This window comes from Podarcis erhardii (genome assembly GCF_964252035.2).
Source record: "Podarcis erhardii genome assembly, chromosome: 6".
Classification (NCBI taxonomy): Eukaryota; Metazoa; Chordata; class Lepidosauria; order Squamata; family Lacertidae; genus Podarcis; species Podarcis erhardii.
The window spans coordinates 74990004-75006425 of NC_138510.1; the positions used below are offsets into that span (position 1 = coordinate 74990004).

General features: G+C 42.3%; 2 protein-coding genes and 1 long non-coding RNA gene across 3 annotated transcripts in view; 1 reads left to right on the plus strand and 2 right to left on the minus strand.

Annotated features, from left to right (window-relative positions):
- The window catches only part of LOC309344035, a 28769-nt gene extending 27288 nt beyond the window's left edge, over window positions 1-1481 (minus strand). The window contains exon 1 of the long non-coding RNA XR_014157565.1: window positions 1056-1481. This is a non-coding gene — a long non-coding RNA (uncharacterized lncRNA). The remainder of the gene's footprint in view (window positions 1-1055) is intronic.
- Window positions 1-16422, plus strand: part of PLPPR5 (phospholipid phosphatase related 5) — a 93786-nt gene that overhangs the window by 66911 nt on the left and 10453 nt on the right. Inside the window, exons 4-5 of the mRNA XM_081866127.1 lie at window positions 5898-6074; window positions 7394-7513. Coding sequence (XP_081722253.1) covers window positions 5898-6074; window positions 7394-7513 — 297 coding nt within the window. The remainder of the gene's footprint in view (window positions 1-5897; window positions 6075-7393; window positions 7514-16422) is intronic.
- LOC309344236 (uncharacterized protein) overlaps window positions 1-16422 on the minus strand; it is a gene marked incomplete at its 3' end in the record, with an annotated part of 133235 nt that overhangs the window by 52074 nt on the left and 64739 nt on the right. The gene's annotated exons all lie outside the window — the stretch shown is intronic.

Genomic DNA, 16422 nt, shown 5'->3' on the forward strand with positions numbered 1-16422 from the left:
CCTGTCAAAACAAAATAAAAAAAATTCCTTCCAGTAGCACCTTAAAGACCAACTAAGTTAGTTCTTGGTATGAGCTTTTGTGTGCATGCACACTTCTTCAGATACGAATCTGGTATCTGAAGAAGTGTGCATGCACATGAAAGCTCATACCAAGAACTAACTTAGTTGGTCTTTAAGGTGCTACTGGAAGGAATTTTTTTATTTTGTTTTGACTATGGCAGACCAACACGGCTACCTATCTGTAATTGGGTTCCTGTGTTATTGGACTACAACTCCCATCATTCCTCGTCAGCATAGCCAGTTGTAAGGGATTATGGTTATTATTGGACTACAACTCCCATCATTCCTCGTCAGCATAGCCAGTTGTAAGGGATTATGGGAGCTGTAGTTTAATAAACTTATGGGGACTCAAGGTTGAGTAAGTCTGGTGTAGAAAGTCAAAGCAGGCCAGGTTGGGAAAGTATGGTCAAAATTTCGCTTAACAAAAAACAGGACCTTGGATAGCTCCAAGTGAGCCCTGCTAGCTGAAGTTCCCTTCCACTAAAATAGCTATGGGGATGAAATATATGGGAATGAAATGAAATAGCTCATCCAGGAATGAAACAGAACCGAAATTTCTGTCAACCAGAGCCTTCTGACAAGACCTGTAACATGGTTGGCTTGGCTACCCCTAGAACAGCAGGCTGGTTAGTTAAAAGGCCCTTGCCTGATTTTGCAGAAAGCCATTCCCAGCCCTGCCCAACCCAAGGCCCCTCCTGGAGACCATCCAACCCCAAATCAATTCAGAGGTGGGGCTAATGGTTAACTAAGATGCTAATTAAATGTATGGTTGGAAGAAATGCTCTTCCCTCATCCCTGACCAAGAGCAGGAGGGTTCAATTCTGTGCAGGGCAGGGTGCTTCTTCGCAAATGCCTTCCCCACAGGAAAGGTGCTTGTTAAGAAAGTATGCCCAGCAGGATGGAATTCCAACACTCCTTCCCCAAATATCTCCCTGCCAGGCCTCCTCACAGTCCACTCCCAAGGCCCCGTTGCCATAGCAACCCCACAGGCCTACCTCCATATGTGATGCAGCCTCCACAGCAGGGCCAGGCTGTATTTGGGCTCTACCAGCCATAGCTCTCCACTTACTTCTTCCTCATCGGGATGCATTTTCACCAAGTTTTCCTGCAGCCCAATCTTAGGCCTGGATGGTTGCCATGGGAACAGGGCCTTGAAAGAGGCCACAAGGAGGCCTGGAGTGGGGATTATATAGGGCACTCCTTCAAAAATGCCTTCCCTGTGCTGAGAGTCAATTCCACACTTTATGTGGCAAGTGTTTTGTCCCCCCCTGCTGGTTCAGCATAATGTGTGAACAGCGGCACATAAATACAGTAACTCAGATCAGGGCTTTAGGTGTGGCTGCCTCTGTTCTGTGGGACAGCATCCCTGCTGACATACAAAAGGCACTCACTATTTGTACTTCCCAGAAATCATTGAAGACATCTTTTGACAAGTTTTTTCAGCTACGTGTAAAAATCTCTGCTTATTCATTTTGAATTGTTCTTAATGCTATCTTTACTATTGCCTCTAAAAACCATTTTTAGCTTTTCATGGTATGTTTGTAAATCACCTTGACACATAGGTAATCACTGAATAATAAATTATATAATAATAATAGTACATTTGAAAACATTTGGCGGGAAGCCATGGGCTTCCAGGGATATGCACCAAGTTTTTTTAAGGACAAACATCTGTGCTTTTGAGTTTGCTGCAGGAGAAACCATTGAATCTTGGCCAGTAGGATGGCCACATAAGGTTTGGGTCTGTGTTAAATGCAGACCTTGGGGAATACACCCCCCAAAAGCAGCTGAGCATTTATTGGTATTTGAAGACAGATGCTGTGAGAAGACAAGAGCAACTGAATTCTTTCTCGGTTCATCAGTATTATATGCTAATATAGCAACTTGTCTTACTACAGAAGAGAGAATTCACTGCAATTTGGGGAACAGAAATAAAAGGAGAGCTGCAAAAACAACATTGATTCCTGACCGCTGGGAGAAAGAAGGAAAAGTGGTATTAGAGATGCAGCCTTTTTAAGTCATTGTTTATTCTCTATGTTAGGCAGAATTGTTTTTGTTAGCTTGCCATTCATAAAGGAGCACATTCACAAGCAGATGATGAGCTTCAGCATTTTCCTCTCAAGAAAAAAAATGTTTTTTTCTTTTTTGCTTATGGAAATGTACGTTAAGCAAAATGACTAAAGTGTCATATTCTGCAAAGGACTGGAAGTTTAGCCTTCACAAAGGATCCCAGTGTGTATTATGGACAGACACATGTGTGCACATATACAGACAGAGAGCCTTGCAAAAACTAGCCAGACAATGAAAGTAAATAGTCTGCATGCAGGGACTGAAGCTACTCCTTGTAGCCAGCAGTTACAATGAGGAATGGTTCCAACCATATTATCCCTTTCTTCTTAAACTGCCACCAAGAATATCTGTCAACAGCATGGGGGGAGACTTGCTGTGTGGTGTGGGCTTCGACTTGATGAGATGCTTACAAACTTAGTCAGCATATAAATTCAATTTCAGGTAGTGCATCATGGGCCTGGATTTCCAGTTCTAGTTTAGCCTTGACTATGACCCTGTGAGGAGGGAGAAAAACCTTAGTTTTTAAAAAAGAGAATTGGAAGTACAGTGAGGGGAGAAAGTATTTGATCCCCTGCTAAATTTGCCCATTTGCCCTCTGACGAAGAAATGACCAGTCCATAATTTTATTGGTAGGTTGACAGTTATTTTGTGTTTCTTCCGTTTGTGAATTATTGCACCAACTGTTGTCACCTTCTCACCAAGCTGCTTGGCAATAGTCTTGTAGCCCAGTCCAGCCTTGTGCAGGTCTACAGTCTTGTCCCTACAGTCTTGTCCAAGACACCCTTGGACAGCTCTTTGGTCTTGGTCATGGTGGCTACTTTGGAATATGCTGGTTTGATTGCTTCTGTTGACAGGTGTCTTTTGTACAGGTACTGTAACGAGCTGGGATTACAGGTAAAACCTCTCCCTTACAGCAGGTGCTTCTAATCTCAGCTTGTTACATACAGCGAAGATACCAGGTAGGCTGACATCTGGCTGGTTGATAGGGGATCAAATACTTATTTCACTCATTATAATGCACATCAATTTCTGACTTTTGTCTTCTGGGTTTCTGGGGCTTTTCCTGTTGTTATTCTGTCTCTTACAGCTACAATAAAGCTACCATTAAAATTATGGACTGGTCATTTCTTCATCAGAGGGCAAACGGGCAAATTTAGCAGGGGATCAAATACTTTCCCCCCTCACTGTAGTATGATGAAGTCATTGATTCCCTTGGTGTATATCAGCCTATCCTAATCTGGTGCTCCCCAGATGTTTTAGACAGCAACTCCCACCATCCCTTTTTATTGGCAGTGCTTGGTGGGAGTTGTAGTCCAAAAACATATGGAGATTACAGTGATGGGGTAGGGTGATGCACACCAGGAGAAACAAGCATGACGCCCTTTAGATGTTTTGGGCTACAACTTCCATCAGCTTCAACCAGCATTACCAAGGATGATAGGTGTTGTAGTCCATAAGATCAGGAGCACAGCATGTTTGCTACCCCTGGTGCACACCCACCTTTCCTTTGTCCCACTGCCATCTCTGGTCAAATAGGTTTTGCAGGCATTGCAGAAACTCCCCCAAAACTGCAGAACCCTATTTTCCAGGAGTGGCTATCATACTGCCTTCAAGATGCCAAAGAAAGCCATAGTCTGTCTCTAGCCTTGATCAGTAAAGCTCCCGATCAGTGTAGATTACTTGCTTCATAGGATTAATCTTCAGGATGAATTGGGTGATTGCCTCTTAGATGTAACCTACACTGATAACAGGTTTCAGACATTGTTGCTGAGCGGTTCTTGCATCCGGTGACTAGAAGCAGCGGAGAGCCATCAGGAATTCAAAGTGTAGCGTTTTGTTGTTTGTGTTTCATTCCTGAGTCTGTTGAACACATTTTACTGGGCAGCGAAGAAAGATGTTAAGTCACAGTTTAATGCAGAGTTATGTGCAATCAGTCCATTGATTTTACTTAAAAGTGTGCCAGTGTTGGATGGCAGCCATAGACTGCAGCAAGATTACTTGCTAGTCTGCAGCTTGCTGGAAATGTTAAGAGCAAAGATGTTTCTTGATAAACCATAGAGACATTTCAGCTTATGTCCTCTTCACACAATGAGGTTGATTAGCATTAATTGCCCTTAGTGAACATGAAGAGGCAAGAGGCAGAAGTGCATTAGCACTCCAATAACACTGAAAGTGGTGGGCACAATTTTTCTTGATGCTGTCGGGGCCCATTGTTAGCTTATTCAGTCCAGAACTCTGGATGAGTGCATGGTGCTGTTTCGACTGTGTGCACAAAGGAGAGGGGGGGCAGGCAAAACAACACTAAGCACTTGTTTCTGCTGGGCTTTCCACTCTTCCTCCCCCATGACCATCTACCACCAACTGCCTGTGGGAAGGTACAGGGAAGTGAGGGAAGCAGAGATGGATTCCCTATTCCTGTTCACGCTGGACTCCCCTTTCTGACAATAGCATTTTACCAACAATTGCTCTGCAAGAGCAGGTAAATACATCAATCTCCTCCTGCTGGATGGTTCCTTCTCCTACCATCTATCTATCATCTACCAGCTATCTATCATCTCTCTCTCTCTAATCATCTATCTATCTATCTATCATCTATCTATCTATCTATCTATCTATCTATCTATCTATCTATCATCTATCTATCTATCTCTCTATCTATCATCTATCTATCTGTATCTATCTATCATCTATCTCTATATATCTATATCTATATCTATCTATCTATCTGTCTATCTGTCTATCTATCTATCTATCTATCATCTATCTATCTATTATCTATCTATCTATCTATCTATCTATCTATCTATCTATCTATCTATCATCTATCTATAGCTATCATCTATCTATCTATCTATCTATCTATCTATCTATCTATCTATCTATCTATCTATCATCTATCTATCTATATCTATCATCTATCAATCATCTATCTATCATCTTTCTATCACCTATCTGTCTGTCTGTCTATCTATCTATCTATCTATCTATCTATCTATCTATCTATCATCATCTATCATCTATCTATTTATCTACATCATCTATCTATCATCTCTCTCTCTCTCTAATTATCTGTCTGTCTATCTATCTATCTATCTATCTATCTATCTATCTAGCTAGCTATCTAGCTATCTAGCTATCTAGCTATCTAGCTATCTATCATCCATCTATCATCTATCTATCTATCTATCTATCTATCTATCTATCTATCTATCTATCATCTATCTATCATCTATCTATCATCTATCTATCTATCTATCATCTATCTATCTATCTATCATCTATCTATCTATCTATCTATCTATCTATCTATCTATCTATCTATCATCTATCTATCATCTATCTATCTATCATCTATCTATCTATCATCTATCATATATCATCTCTCTCTCTCTCTCTCTCTCTCATATCACCAATTGCCTGGTGGAAGTTGGTAGATAACAGAGGAAGCAGGTGAAGACAACATCCACCTAGTCCTGATGCAGCTAGACTCTCATTGTCCCCACCATACACAGGGTCATTTACCACTAACTGCCTAGTGGGAAGGAGCCAGAAAGAAAGGGAGGAAGGTGAGGACAACATCAGACACGTATTCCTGCTGGTTCAGTTTTGTTTCAGGTGTATTACTTTTAGTGTATCCATTTGATAAATGGTTTCAGCTGCTTTGAGCACTTCTGTCTAAATTGCAGGGGTATATAAACAATGAAATGAAATGAAATGAATGAAAACTCACTCTGCTTTCATTCCCTCCCCGATCTTTTCACCCTCAGATGTATATCACCAACACGATAAAGGCCAGAGGAACAAGACTGGCAAAACCAGTCCTTTGCTTGAGTTTAATGTGCATGGCATTTCTTACTGGTATCAACAGAGTAGCAGAATATCGAAATCATTGGTCAGACGTGATAGCAGGATTTCTAGTTGGCATTTCTATAGCAGTGTTTCTGGTAAGTACGGCTGCACGTGACTCTTTCTATGACTATGAGTTTGACTGTGAATGGGTTCCTCACATGATTTATTCATCAGAATGCAGGCGGCATGCTTGAATAACAATCATTCATAAATATAAACAAATGCACAGTTAATGCTAATCCTGAGCTCAATATGTGCTTCAGCATGCACATGGAACACATTCATATGAGAGATCACTGATCTCACTAGCTTAAATTGCTACATGTGTTCATCCCTTTGCCTGCAGTGAAACTGTCTCCTCCACTGAGCTGTGTGCATCTGCAACTACTGGATCCCATGTTTAAAATAATATGTTAGTTTTTTTTAAAAAGGTTATTATCTAAACCACACCATTCAGTTCCAAATGAGTCCACTGTATTGGAAGACTTCAGCACAATTTGGGGCTGAGGTCAATGTGAGTTCATGTTTGTCAGCAATGTCACTAAATTATTGTCAGAGCAATGTGTTAACTGGCTTTCCTTTTTTTAAAAAAAAGTTCAAAGTACTATACAGTCATTTAGAATATGGCATTTTTGTTGCAGCCTTCGGACAATGTGGATCCACATTGCACAAGTTGAGTACAGAAAGTCACCATGTGCTGGAAGATATGCCACATTATTTACAATAGTGGGCAATGCAGGCAGAGCTGCATTGCTAACCTGGTTTCCCAAAACAGCATGTCACTGCTGGCTGTTAAGGGGGGGGGGGAAGGTAGTGGGAAGCTTGATGTGGTTCAGGTGCAATACTGGGGGTGTTGGATTGGCTTCATTGGTGTACCTGTGAAGAACTATCTGTCGCCTTGTCTCTCCCTCTCGATAACTGGCAGTGATGTGCAGTGTTGGGAAACCGGGTCAGCAATACCACACCAGCCACTACTGTTTATTTTATCTATGAGCTCTTGATGGTTAGACTATTCTGTTCAAAGAGTGCATGTTGATGGATAAGTGCATATTGATAAGTGCATTAAGGTGATGTATAAGTGCATGTTGATGTCTGTTGAAAAAGACTTAGAAAACACTCCAGAGGCATCTAAAAATGTCTATTTACAAGCAATTGTTGGTAGGCATCTAAAATGTCTATTTACAAGCAATTGTTGGTAAATTCAAAAAAAGACAATGTACACTGGCATCTTCTTGATAATTATCCTAAGCATATCCTGTGTTTTTACAGTGTTGTGCTGTAATCTCATTCATTATGGAAGAGTGATTTAATAATTAGCATTTCTATCGGAGGACATTGTGCAGTTGATGTGGGTGTTCAGGATCCAATCTATTAAACTCTCTCATAATATCTGATTTCTTCCTTCTCTTTTTAGGTTGTGTGTGTGGTAAATAATTTTAGAGGTAGACAACCAGAACATGAACATTCTCACATGGACAATCTGGCTCAAATGCCTATGATCAGCCTCCCTCGAGTAGAGAGTCCTTTAGAAAAGGTAATGGATGCTCTTCTTGAATTTGAAATGTCACTTCCTTTCTAAATTCTGGTGACACAAAAGGAGAACTTTCTGATTCATAGCCACAAGCTACCATTCACCAAATGCTAGGACAACTGCAGACTTGGGATAGCAAGGAAAATTTTGTATATAATGATAAGCCGGTATTTAGTGCAGGGGTGGAGAACCTAAGGAACATGGGCTGAATGTGGCCCTCCAGCCCTTTCTGTCTAGCCCTTGGGAGTTTTCCCTGGCCACACCCCCTTCCCAGGCCACACCCACTCTCTCCAGGCCACACCCTCACTTTGATCATGCCTGTTGCTCGTCTTAATGGGAGATGGAGAAGTGTGTGTGTGTAGAAACCTCAGACTTCTGCATGGTTGGAAAATAACCGAGTGTACAGAGTAAGAGTCACATCCATTGGCTTTCCCACTTTTGTCTCCAGTTCCTGCCCACCAGCTGGTTGCCCTTGAGGGAACGTGGACCTTGGATTGAAAAATGTTACCTACCCTGGTCCCCAGGTTTCGTGGTCTGTGCATGAGTGGCATCAAGTCTTGGGTTTCCACACTTTTCTCTCCTCCTTTGGCAAACCCTGAGGGGGGAATCAGAAGCACCATGTTGTGATTTAAAATTGCCTAGAAGTCTTTGGATCTCAGGGGAGGTGCAAGTTTTTTAAACAAAGGTTTGTTCACACAAGACAACTTCACACCACTGTGTATGATCCAGCCTCCCTCCAACCTGGTCTCTTCCAGATGTTTTGGACTCCGATTTCCAATATCCCAGATGATTGGCCATGGTGGCTGGGGCTGATAGGGGTCTGGAGGATACCAGGTCATGGAAGGCTTGCTAAAACTATCTAGAATTCCCCTGAGTTCAGATGCAACCATTACAGATACTTTAAAACCCATATAAAAAGGTAAAGGGACCCCTGACCATTAGGTCCAGTCATGGCCGACTCTGGGGTTGCAGCATTCATCTTGCTTTATTGGCCAAGGACGCCGGCATACAGCTTCCGGGTCATGTGGCTAGCATGACTAAGCCACTTCTGGTGAACCAGAGCAGCGCACGGAAACGTCGTTTACCTTCCCGCCAGAGCGGTACCTATTTATCTACTTGCACTTTGATGTGCTTTTGAACTGCTAGGTTGGCAGGAGCAGGGACCAAGCAGCGGGAGCTCACCCTGTTGTGGGGATTCGAACCGCCGACCTTCTGATTGGCAAGCCCAAGAGGCTCTGTGATTTAACCCACAGCGCCACCCGTGTCCCTTAAAACCCATATAGATGCTTTCAAAATCCTCTTACCATGCCAAGGTGGAACTTGTGGTTTCCCATTATGTGCAGCACAGGCATGGTAGCTTCAAACCAAAATCCAGTAGAGGGTACCAAAGAGCATCTTCATTGCTCCTCTCCCCACCCCCCCAACATATTCTTTATATGAGAAGAAACATCTAGTGGAAGAAACTCAGGAAGTGAGTCAGCCATGAAAGAATAGAAGTTCTGGATGATAGACAAGTCTTCCAGCAGTCTCCCCCGCCCCCACTTCCCAGGCACAGAACTGCTAATGAAGTGAGCAGAATTTTGGTCTCTGGTAGGATTAGGCAATCAGGCATCACACTGCACTTCCTTTGATCAGGACAGCAGAACTGCGAATGGTTAGGAGTTATTATTACCTTGCCAAAGCAAGGGCTGGAAAGCCTGCAGCAATCACAGGTGATTCTAGGAGATGTCAGTCAGAATAAATAATACATGGGTATATTAGGCAGTAAGGAACATTTTTAGTTCCGAAAAGATGCCACATGGTTACATAATAGAAAGTCAGATTGTGTCAGAATGGCTTTTTGTGACAAAAGCAACCACTGAAATGGATAATGAGGCAGGACAAAATGTTTTAGAAATATTAATTACCTTGAAAAAAGTTAGATTACCCCTTATTTGCACAAATCTGTCATTATCCATTAACCTAGCATGTAATATATAGCCCATTAGTGGTGGTCAGCGCTCCTATCATTTATTTACTTTTTAACCTTATACACAGTCTAGAGAACTAGAGAACATTTAGAGCATCTTACATGTCCACACAAGAGGTCGTTTTATTACTGTTCATTATACTGCAAAATTCTACATTTAAATGTGCACCTGGAGTTTCTGCCAGGCACACTCACCAGGGAGTTATGGGCAGTGAGTGGCATTCAGCTAAGTTTGACTCAGAGTGTATCTATTGGAATGAATGAAGATGGCTAAATTAGGTCCATTAATTTCAGTGGCTCTGCTCTGAATACAGATTCATTGAGTACTAATCACTTTTCATAGACCCACAGGCAACTAGTCACACAAAACAACTTTTTGCCCCAAATGTGGATACACACTCCCGGTTTCCATCAAAAGAGGCACCCAGCCAGCACGAGAGAGCTCAGAAAATCAATACAGTGTAGGTGAGGTGTATATCTGCATTGCCAGTGCGCATGAGAAGCAGCTTGCCACCATGGAAGCTGCTGTGTTGCAGTGGCAATACATGAAGCGGCTTAAAGAAAGAGATGAGAGCTGTTGTTCCTTGCTGTTGTTTCACTTGTTTATTTTACCATGGCACTCAGCATCCTTGTCTTTGGGATATAACCCTGTGATTTCCCTGAAATTTGTAAGCGTTACAGATGATCAGGGACAAGTGTAAGAGCCTTTGTGTGTTTCAATGCCATCGGAGAATAAACAGATTTCTTATTGGAATTCTTTGACACACCACTCAACGCAAAGATGCCTGAGACGCTTTGTCATAAGGAGGTCACCATCTCCTTTGCTCGAGCAAACATTTGCTTGATGAATGTGCATCTTCTACACAAGCCATTCTGTTAGGCCTTTGCTAGATGTCAGAATGAAGCAAGATACTTGGGAAAGGCTTTAGGAACTATGGAAGGGGCAGCCAAAGATCCCATCAGAAGAGTTGTGTGGGTTGAAGAGAGCTCCGTCCTTCAGTGGGTCATCTTGTGCCCCATCACTTTAGGCAATTTACTGAGAGCCCAGCTCACTTCTACTCTCAGAGCTGGACTGAGAGAAAAGTATCAAGGAGGAGGTGAGGAGCTCCATGGGAAGATGAGGTGGGGGAGAGTTCAGATTCCCTCACCCATGAACTTTTTCTGATGTTAAAAAAGCCAGTCCCCACCTGCTGCTTTGTTAATGAATGGGGAAGTTAAATGACCCACTCGCCCCCCCCCCCACTCCATGAATGTTGTATTTCATGTACAAACTGTTCCTTCTCAGATGGAGAGGAGAATATCCATGGCTGATAATCTGGGCACATCATAAATCACACCACCTTGTGGAATCATATGGATTATTCCAAATCTAGCATGTGAAGTGACTCTACCTGTGTGTTTCAGTGGAGAGCGCCATCTTGTGAGAGGGAATTCTGATTGGCCTGGGATTCCCTCTTATGTGGAAGAGCTCCAGAAGCGTGTCTGAAGCAAAAATAAAACCTCTGTGAGCCTATCGGAGGTGGAGTTGGTGGGGGGAGCATGTGAGGGTAATGTGTGTTTGTGTTCCCCCCATCAACTTGTTAAATAACCAAAGAATAGTGGGATATGTTGGGAAGGAAACTATTTCCTTTCAAGGCAGGTGTATGAAAGCTCAGACCTGGAGCACAAAGGCGGCCTCCCAGGCCTCTCCATCCAGCCCTCAAGAGTTTCCCCAGGCAGGCCACACTTCTTCCCCCAGACCCCACCCATTATTTCCCCTGCTGCATGCCTTCCTTGGGTGCATTTGCCTGATCAGAAAGTGTCCCTGAACTGTGATGATTTCTCTTGCTTGCCTGGCTGGATGACTGGCTGGCTGGCTGGAGCTTCCCCTTCCTAGCTGTGGCAATTGCAGAGCAGAGGGAACTCAGGGCACTTTCCTGGCTTTGGCTAGAAGAATAGTGTTGTGCTCTCGGACACTGCACAAGGTGTCAGCTTGCTCCTCCTTCTTCCCCAGGTAACAGCCAGGACAGTGGGGGCCCACAGTGAACCTGATAGAACACAAACAGGGGGAGATGTTTTGAGACAGTAGGAAAGCACGGAACTGGATAAGGAATGGCACTGTGAATCATTAGTGAAAGAAATGGCAGCTTGGCGTTTCCCATCTGTCTGGCTGAAATGCAGTATGTTACCTTACAAAGGGGAATCAAAGCCTGGTATGAATATTAGGAAGCTTCCTCTTGCCTCTGCTTGTCAAGAGAGCAACAACCTCTCCTTTCAGGCTTCAGCTTTTCTCTCTCCCAGCCCAGCCACTGACCTCAGGAAACCAGAGCTAGAAGGTCTAGACTTGGCACAGCTGCCCACAGGCCTGCCTTATCCCTTATGTTCAGTTTGAAAATTCAGTGTGACATTTGCATTGTCTCTGCTTAAATATATCATTGGATCTATTCAAAGCGTTGGAAGGTCAGGAAATTCTTGTTATGCCCAGCTTTCTTCTCTGATTCACCAGGCATCTGTACACCTGTTGTCCTCAGATGAAGGGTGGTACAGGAATTTAATGAACAATAATGACAATACTGTAACGATGATGCTACAAACAATGGAAATTGTTGAGCTGGTTTTGCTGCTCTTCTAAAATATTCTGACAGCTGAAATGAGTATTCACAGTGTTTGGAGTATGATGCAAACCAATAGCTCTGTTTGCTGTACCTTTCTCTGTCTATCCTATATAACCAGCCATCTCTACAATCTAAACTATATTTCTTTCATTTGCCATAATGATCCATACCTTTTACTATGACATGTACTGTCACTGTGGCTTAGGATATCTTCCTAAATTGCATTCCATGATGCGCTGGGACTGCTTGTGGAAGAGAAAATTGACAAACCACCCACACTTAGCATGTAGAACAACTTTGTATGGAACTTTAGATCCCAGGCTGGTAGAAGTTAGCACTAAGGGAAAACTGATCCATTCCTCTATCTTGAGAGGCACACATTTACCTGCTTTGCATTTTCTAAAGCAAACACACACACACACACACACACACACACACACACACACATGACATAACTATTATCAGCAGCTAGGGACTGGGCAGAAATGGGAAAAGGTCTCATTTAAAGGTGAACATATCCAGTTCAGACTATCTGAAACAATCTGCAACCTGAAACAGCTATCAATTCAAATTAGTCCTTTACTGAATTTTGCAATGTATTTCTTAAGCCATATGTGTACACAAATGCATATGTTTAAGTAAATCATGCATAAAAATGCATATATTAGCAAAAATAACAAGCGAAATTTGTCATATCTGGGGAAAGAAAAATGTGTATATTAGGGGAAATTGCATACAAGCCTTCTGTATTAGAAGAAATTTGCACTAAAATGTGGATGAAATTGCATGAAAATTATTATTTTTTTTAAGTTGCAATCTGATGTCGAGAACTGAATTTAAGACTGGAAGACTGAGAAACTGAAATAAACCAAAATTGAGAGATTCACCCATTCCCACTGGCAACCCAAGAAACTGAAAGGATAAAAATTCCTTGCCCCCCCTCTCTTTATCCCCTGTACACTGCCATCTGTGTCACCTTGTGCCCTCCCTCCTTAAGATGTGCTTGGATGCAATCTCAAACTAAATCAGGAGTTTTTTAAAAAAGCAAGCAAGCAGAAACTACTGCTCTGTTGCCCAGACAAAGGCAAAAGGTCAAGCTTCTGAAATTTATACTAGGCCAGGCTCATCTGTGATTTCCCAGTGTTCAAGAGAGAACTTGCATTCCAAACAGACAGAAAATACCAAGAATGATTTAAAGCAAGGCTCTGCTTGACTAATGATCCACAATGTCGTTCTTACCCATTGAGCACAGAGGATGTAAACATGACTAGGGTTGTGTCATTTTTAAGAAATGCAACACTTTCAACTGTTGCCCATAGGCTGTGATTGTACTTTGTGCACAAAAGATAATCATTTTCCCACTGTAACTTTAAAAAATGAACTTAATTGAGAGTGTTACCTAGCACAGAGAATGCAGACTAATGGTAATGACCAGCAATTAATTATATGCTCATTCTATGTAATTGACAGTCAAGTGATCAAGTTTAACAGAGCTAGAGACAAGCCTTATGTGTTTAGCATAAAAGCTGGGGGAACTATGCCTCACCTCCAAGGATTGCTAATTAACATGCTTTTAACCCCAGCTATGAGTATATTTATCCTTAGGATTGTAAGATGAGGAATGGGAGGCAATAAATATTTCCTGTGTTCAATTCTCCCTGTGCAAAACTCTTCCTTGCCACTTCCAGGTTTTTCTTCAGCTCAAATATGTTCTCTTTCTCTAATTGCTGCCCAAACCAAGCTCTGCATTTTGCAATGAAAGAAAGAAAATACTTCCAAAACGAAAAACACTAGCTTCTCTACCTCCTTATGATCACTGCACCCGGGTCTTGTTTGCAGGCCAAAGATTGAGAATCCACTACACCCTAGGGAAAAAGAACCAGAGTAGATGGAAAAGGCAATGAGAAATATCTTCCAAGTAGGACCTTGCACAGATTCAGTGGGTAGACCACGAGACTCTTAATCTCAGGGTTGTGGGTTTGAGCCCCCATTGGACAAAAGATTCCTGAATTGCAGGGAGTTGGTCTAGGTGACCCTCATGGTCTCTTTCAACTTTACAATTCTATAATAGAATGGAACAGATATGCCTCTGTGCCTGAAGCTACATGGAAGTAGAAAGCGCCACTGGCATTATATCCAGTGTAAGTTGGTTGGGCATCCTGACCTCAACAAAGAAATTGGGCTGGGGACATAGGCAACTGCCCTCTAACAGGAGCAATGGAGGAGCAGGGCCAATGAGTTCTCTCTCTCTCTCTCTCTCTCTCTCTCTCTCTCTCTCTCTCTCTCTCACACACACACACACACACACACACACTTTTAGGAGTCCAGGTTCCCAGCTTGATAACACAGTAAGCGAAGGTAATTAAAAAGGAGTATTTATTGCAAAAACAGATATCTCTGGATGGCTCTAACAAAGCCTCCGGCATCATCACTCAAGAAGACCCTTCTGAAGACTCCTTCCGATGTCGACAGAAGATATTGAACTTATGGCTCTTGCGTCTCTTGTTTTGCTTCCTGTCCAGTAGCCCTCCCATTTGCCGACTTCTTGGATTAGCTCCAACCCCTTCCTGTTCTGTCATGCTATCTCTGTGTTTATTCATGCCTGTTTGAGCTTCCTGTGAGCTTTGACTGTGTTCTAGCCTGCTCTCCACTACTGCTTTATCAGCCTACACTTCAAGGTCAGGAATAACCAAAGTCTGCAGCTGCTGGCTCTCCCCTGCCTAACATTTCAGCCTCTCTGTTCTTGGCTACTTTCTGCAGTTGGCTGCAAACTTTCGCTAGGAGCTGGCTCATTCCTGACACCCACACACTCAAAATAGTTTAAAGCAGACATTTCTCCCCTTTTGATGTCTTCCCCTTCTCACTGTACTCAAACATCTCCCTCTTCCATTCCCTTCTTTACCTAAACTTCTGCCATTATTTTAAACCACCATGTCCCCCTCCCCCAGTATCCCTCCCGTCTCACTCCCATGCCATAGCCACTGGTGTTGTGCAACCTGCATTCACATTTGCTCCCCTATCTCATCCTGATTTCACATAAATCCAGGATTCTGATGAGGCACTACAAATCCTCCGATAGGGGCTACACAATGATATTCATAGATTTTGTTAGAGAGAGAGAGAGAGAGATTTAAAGCATATTTTTCCTGTTCTTCAGTCAAGAAAATCTTCCAGAGCAGCATACAAAGATCAGTTATGAGACAATCCTTGTCTTTCGGTTTATAATCTTAAAGACATGACACAAAAAGGGATTCAAATGAAAGAGATGACACACAAACTTGGGTGTTAGACTTACTTCCTTTATCGCCTTTTCTTTGTTTTGTTTATTTATAGTCTGCCTGTCTGTCATATATGTATGTACTTCCCACAAGAATATGAATAAATATATTTTCATGTGGGAAGTGCTGACTGTTCTTCTTCAGATGTCACTAAATGTTAATGCACAAGCCAACCATAAACCAAGGTCACAATCCCATGCCCACTTACTTGTTGGTAAGTCCCATTGAATACAGTGGGATGTACTTCTGAGTAAACATGTTTAGGGTTGAAACTGTTATTCTCAAAAGAACTGGAAAAGATGTTATTTGAGGTCTCAAGCTGCAGCTATTTCTTCAAAATAGCTGTTGCATCATGATAAAATCACATGGAATTTTTCTCATTTTGCCTTATTTATTTATTACACTTATATTTATATACTGCCCTACCTTCCAAAGAAGTTGAGGGTGGCAAGCAATAAGTGGCAAAACAATAAAAGCATCTTTAAGACATTTTTAAAAATCTATACAATCTCAAGGTGGCACTGGTTGTCTTTACATGCAATGCATCTTTCTTTTCCTCCTAAGTATATATACATTCACTTGCCTTAAGGCTGAAATAAAATCAGTCAATAGGCATATGATGTGTGTGTGTGTGTGTGTGTGTGTGTGTGTGTGTGTGTGTGTGTGTTTGTGTGTGTGTGTGTGTAGGGATAGGTGTGTTATAAATATACCATATGCATTTCCACAGTTCATAATCCTTCCCATTCCAATCAAACTCGATTCTGAAAGCAGCCCATAGCAAGCAATGAACATTCAATACCATACAGTCAAACCTTGGTTCCCAAATGGCTCCGTTTTTTAACGTTTCGGCTCCCGAATGCTGAAAACCCAGAAGTAAATGCTCTGGTTTTCCAACGTTTTTTGGAACCCGAATGTCTGACATGGCATCCGATTGACTGCAAGGAGCTCTTGCAACCAACCGGAAGCCACACATTGGTTGTTGAACATTTCAGGAGTTGAACGGTCTTCCGGAATGGATTACGTTCAACAACCGATGTTAGACTGCACCTGTTAAATCAGTTCAGAATGCTG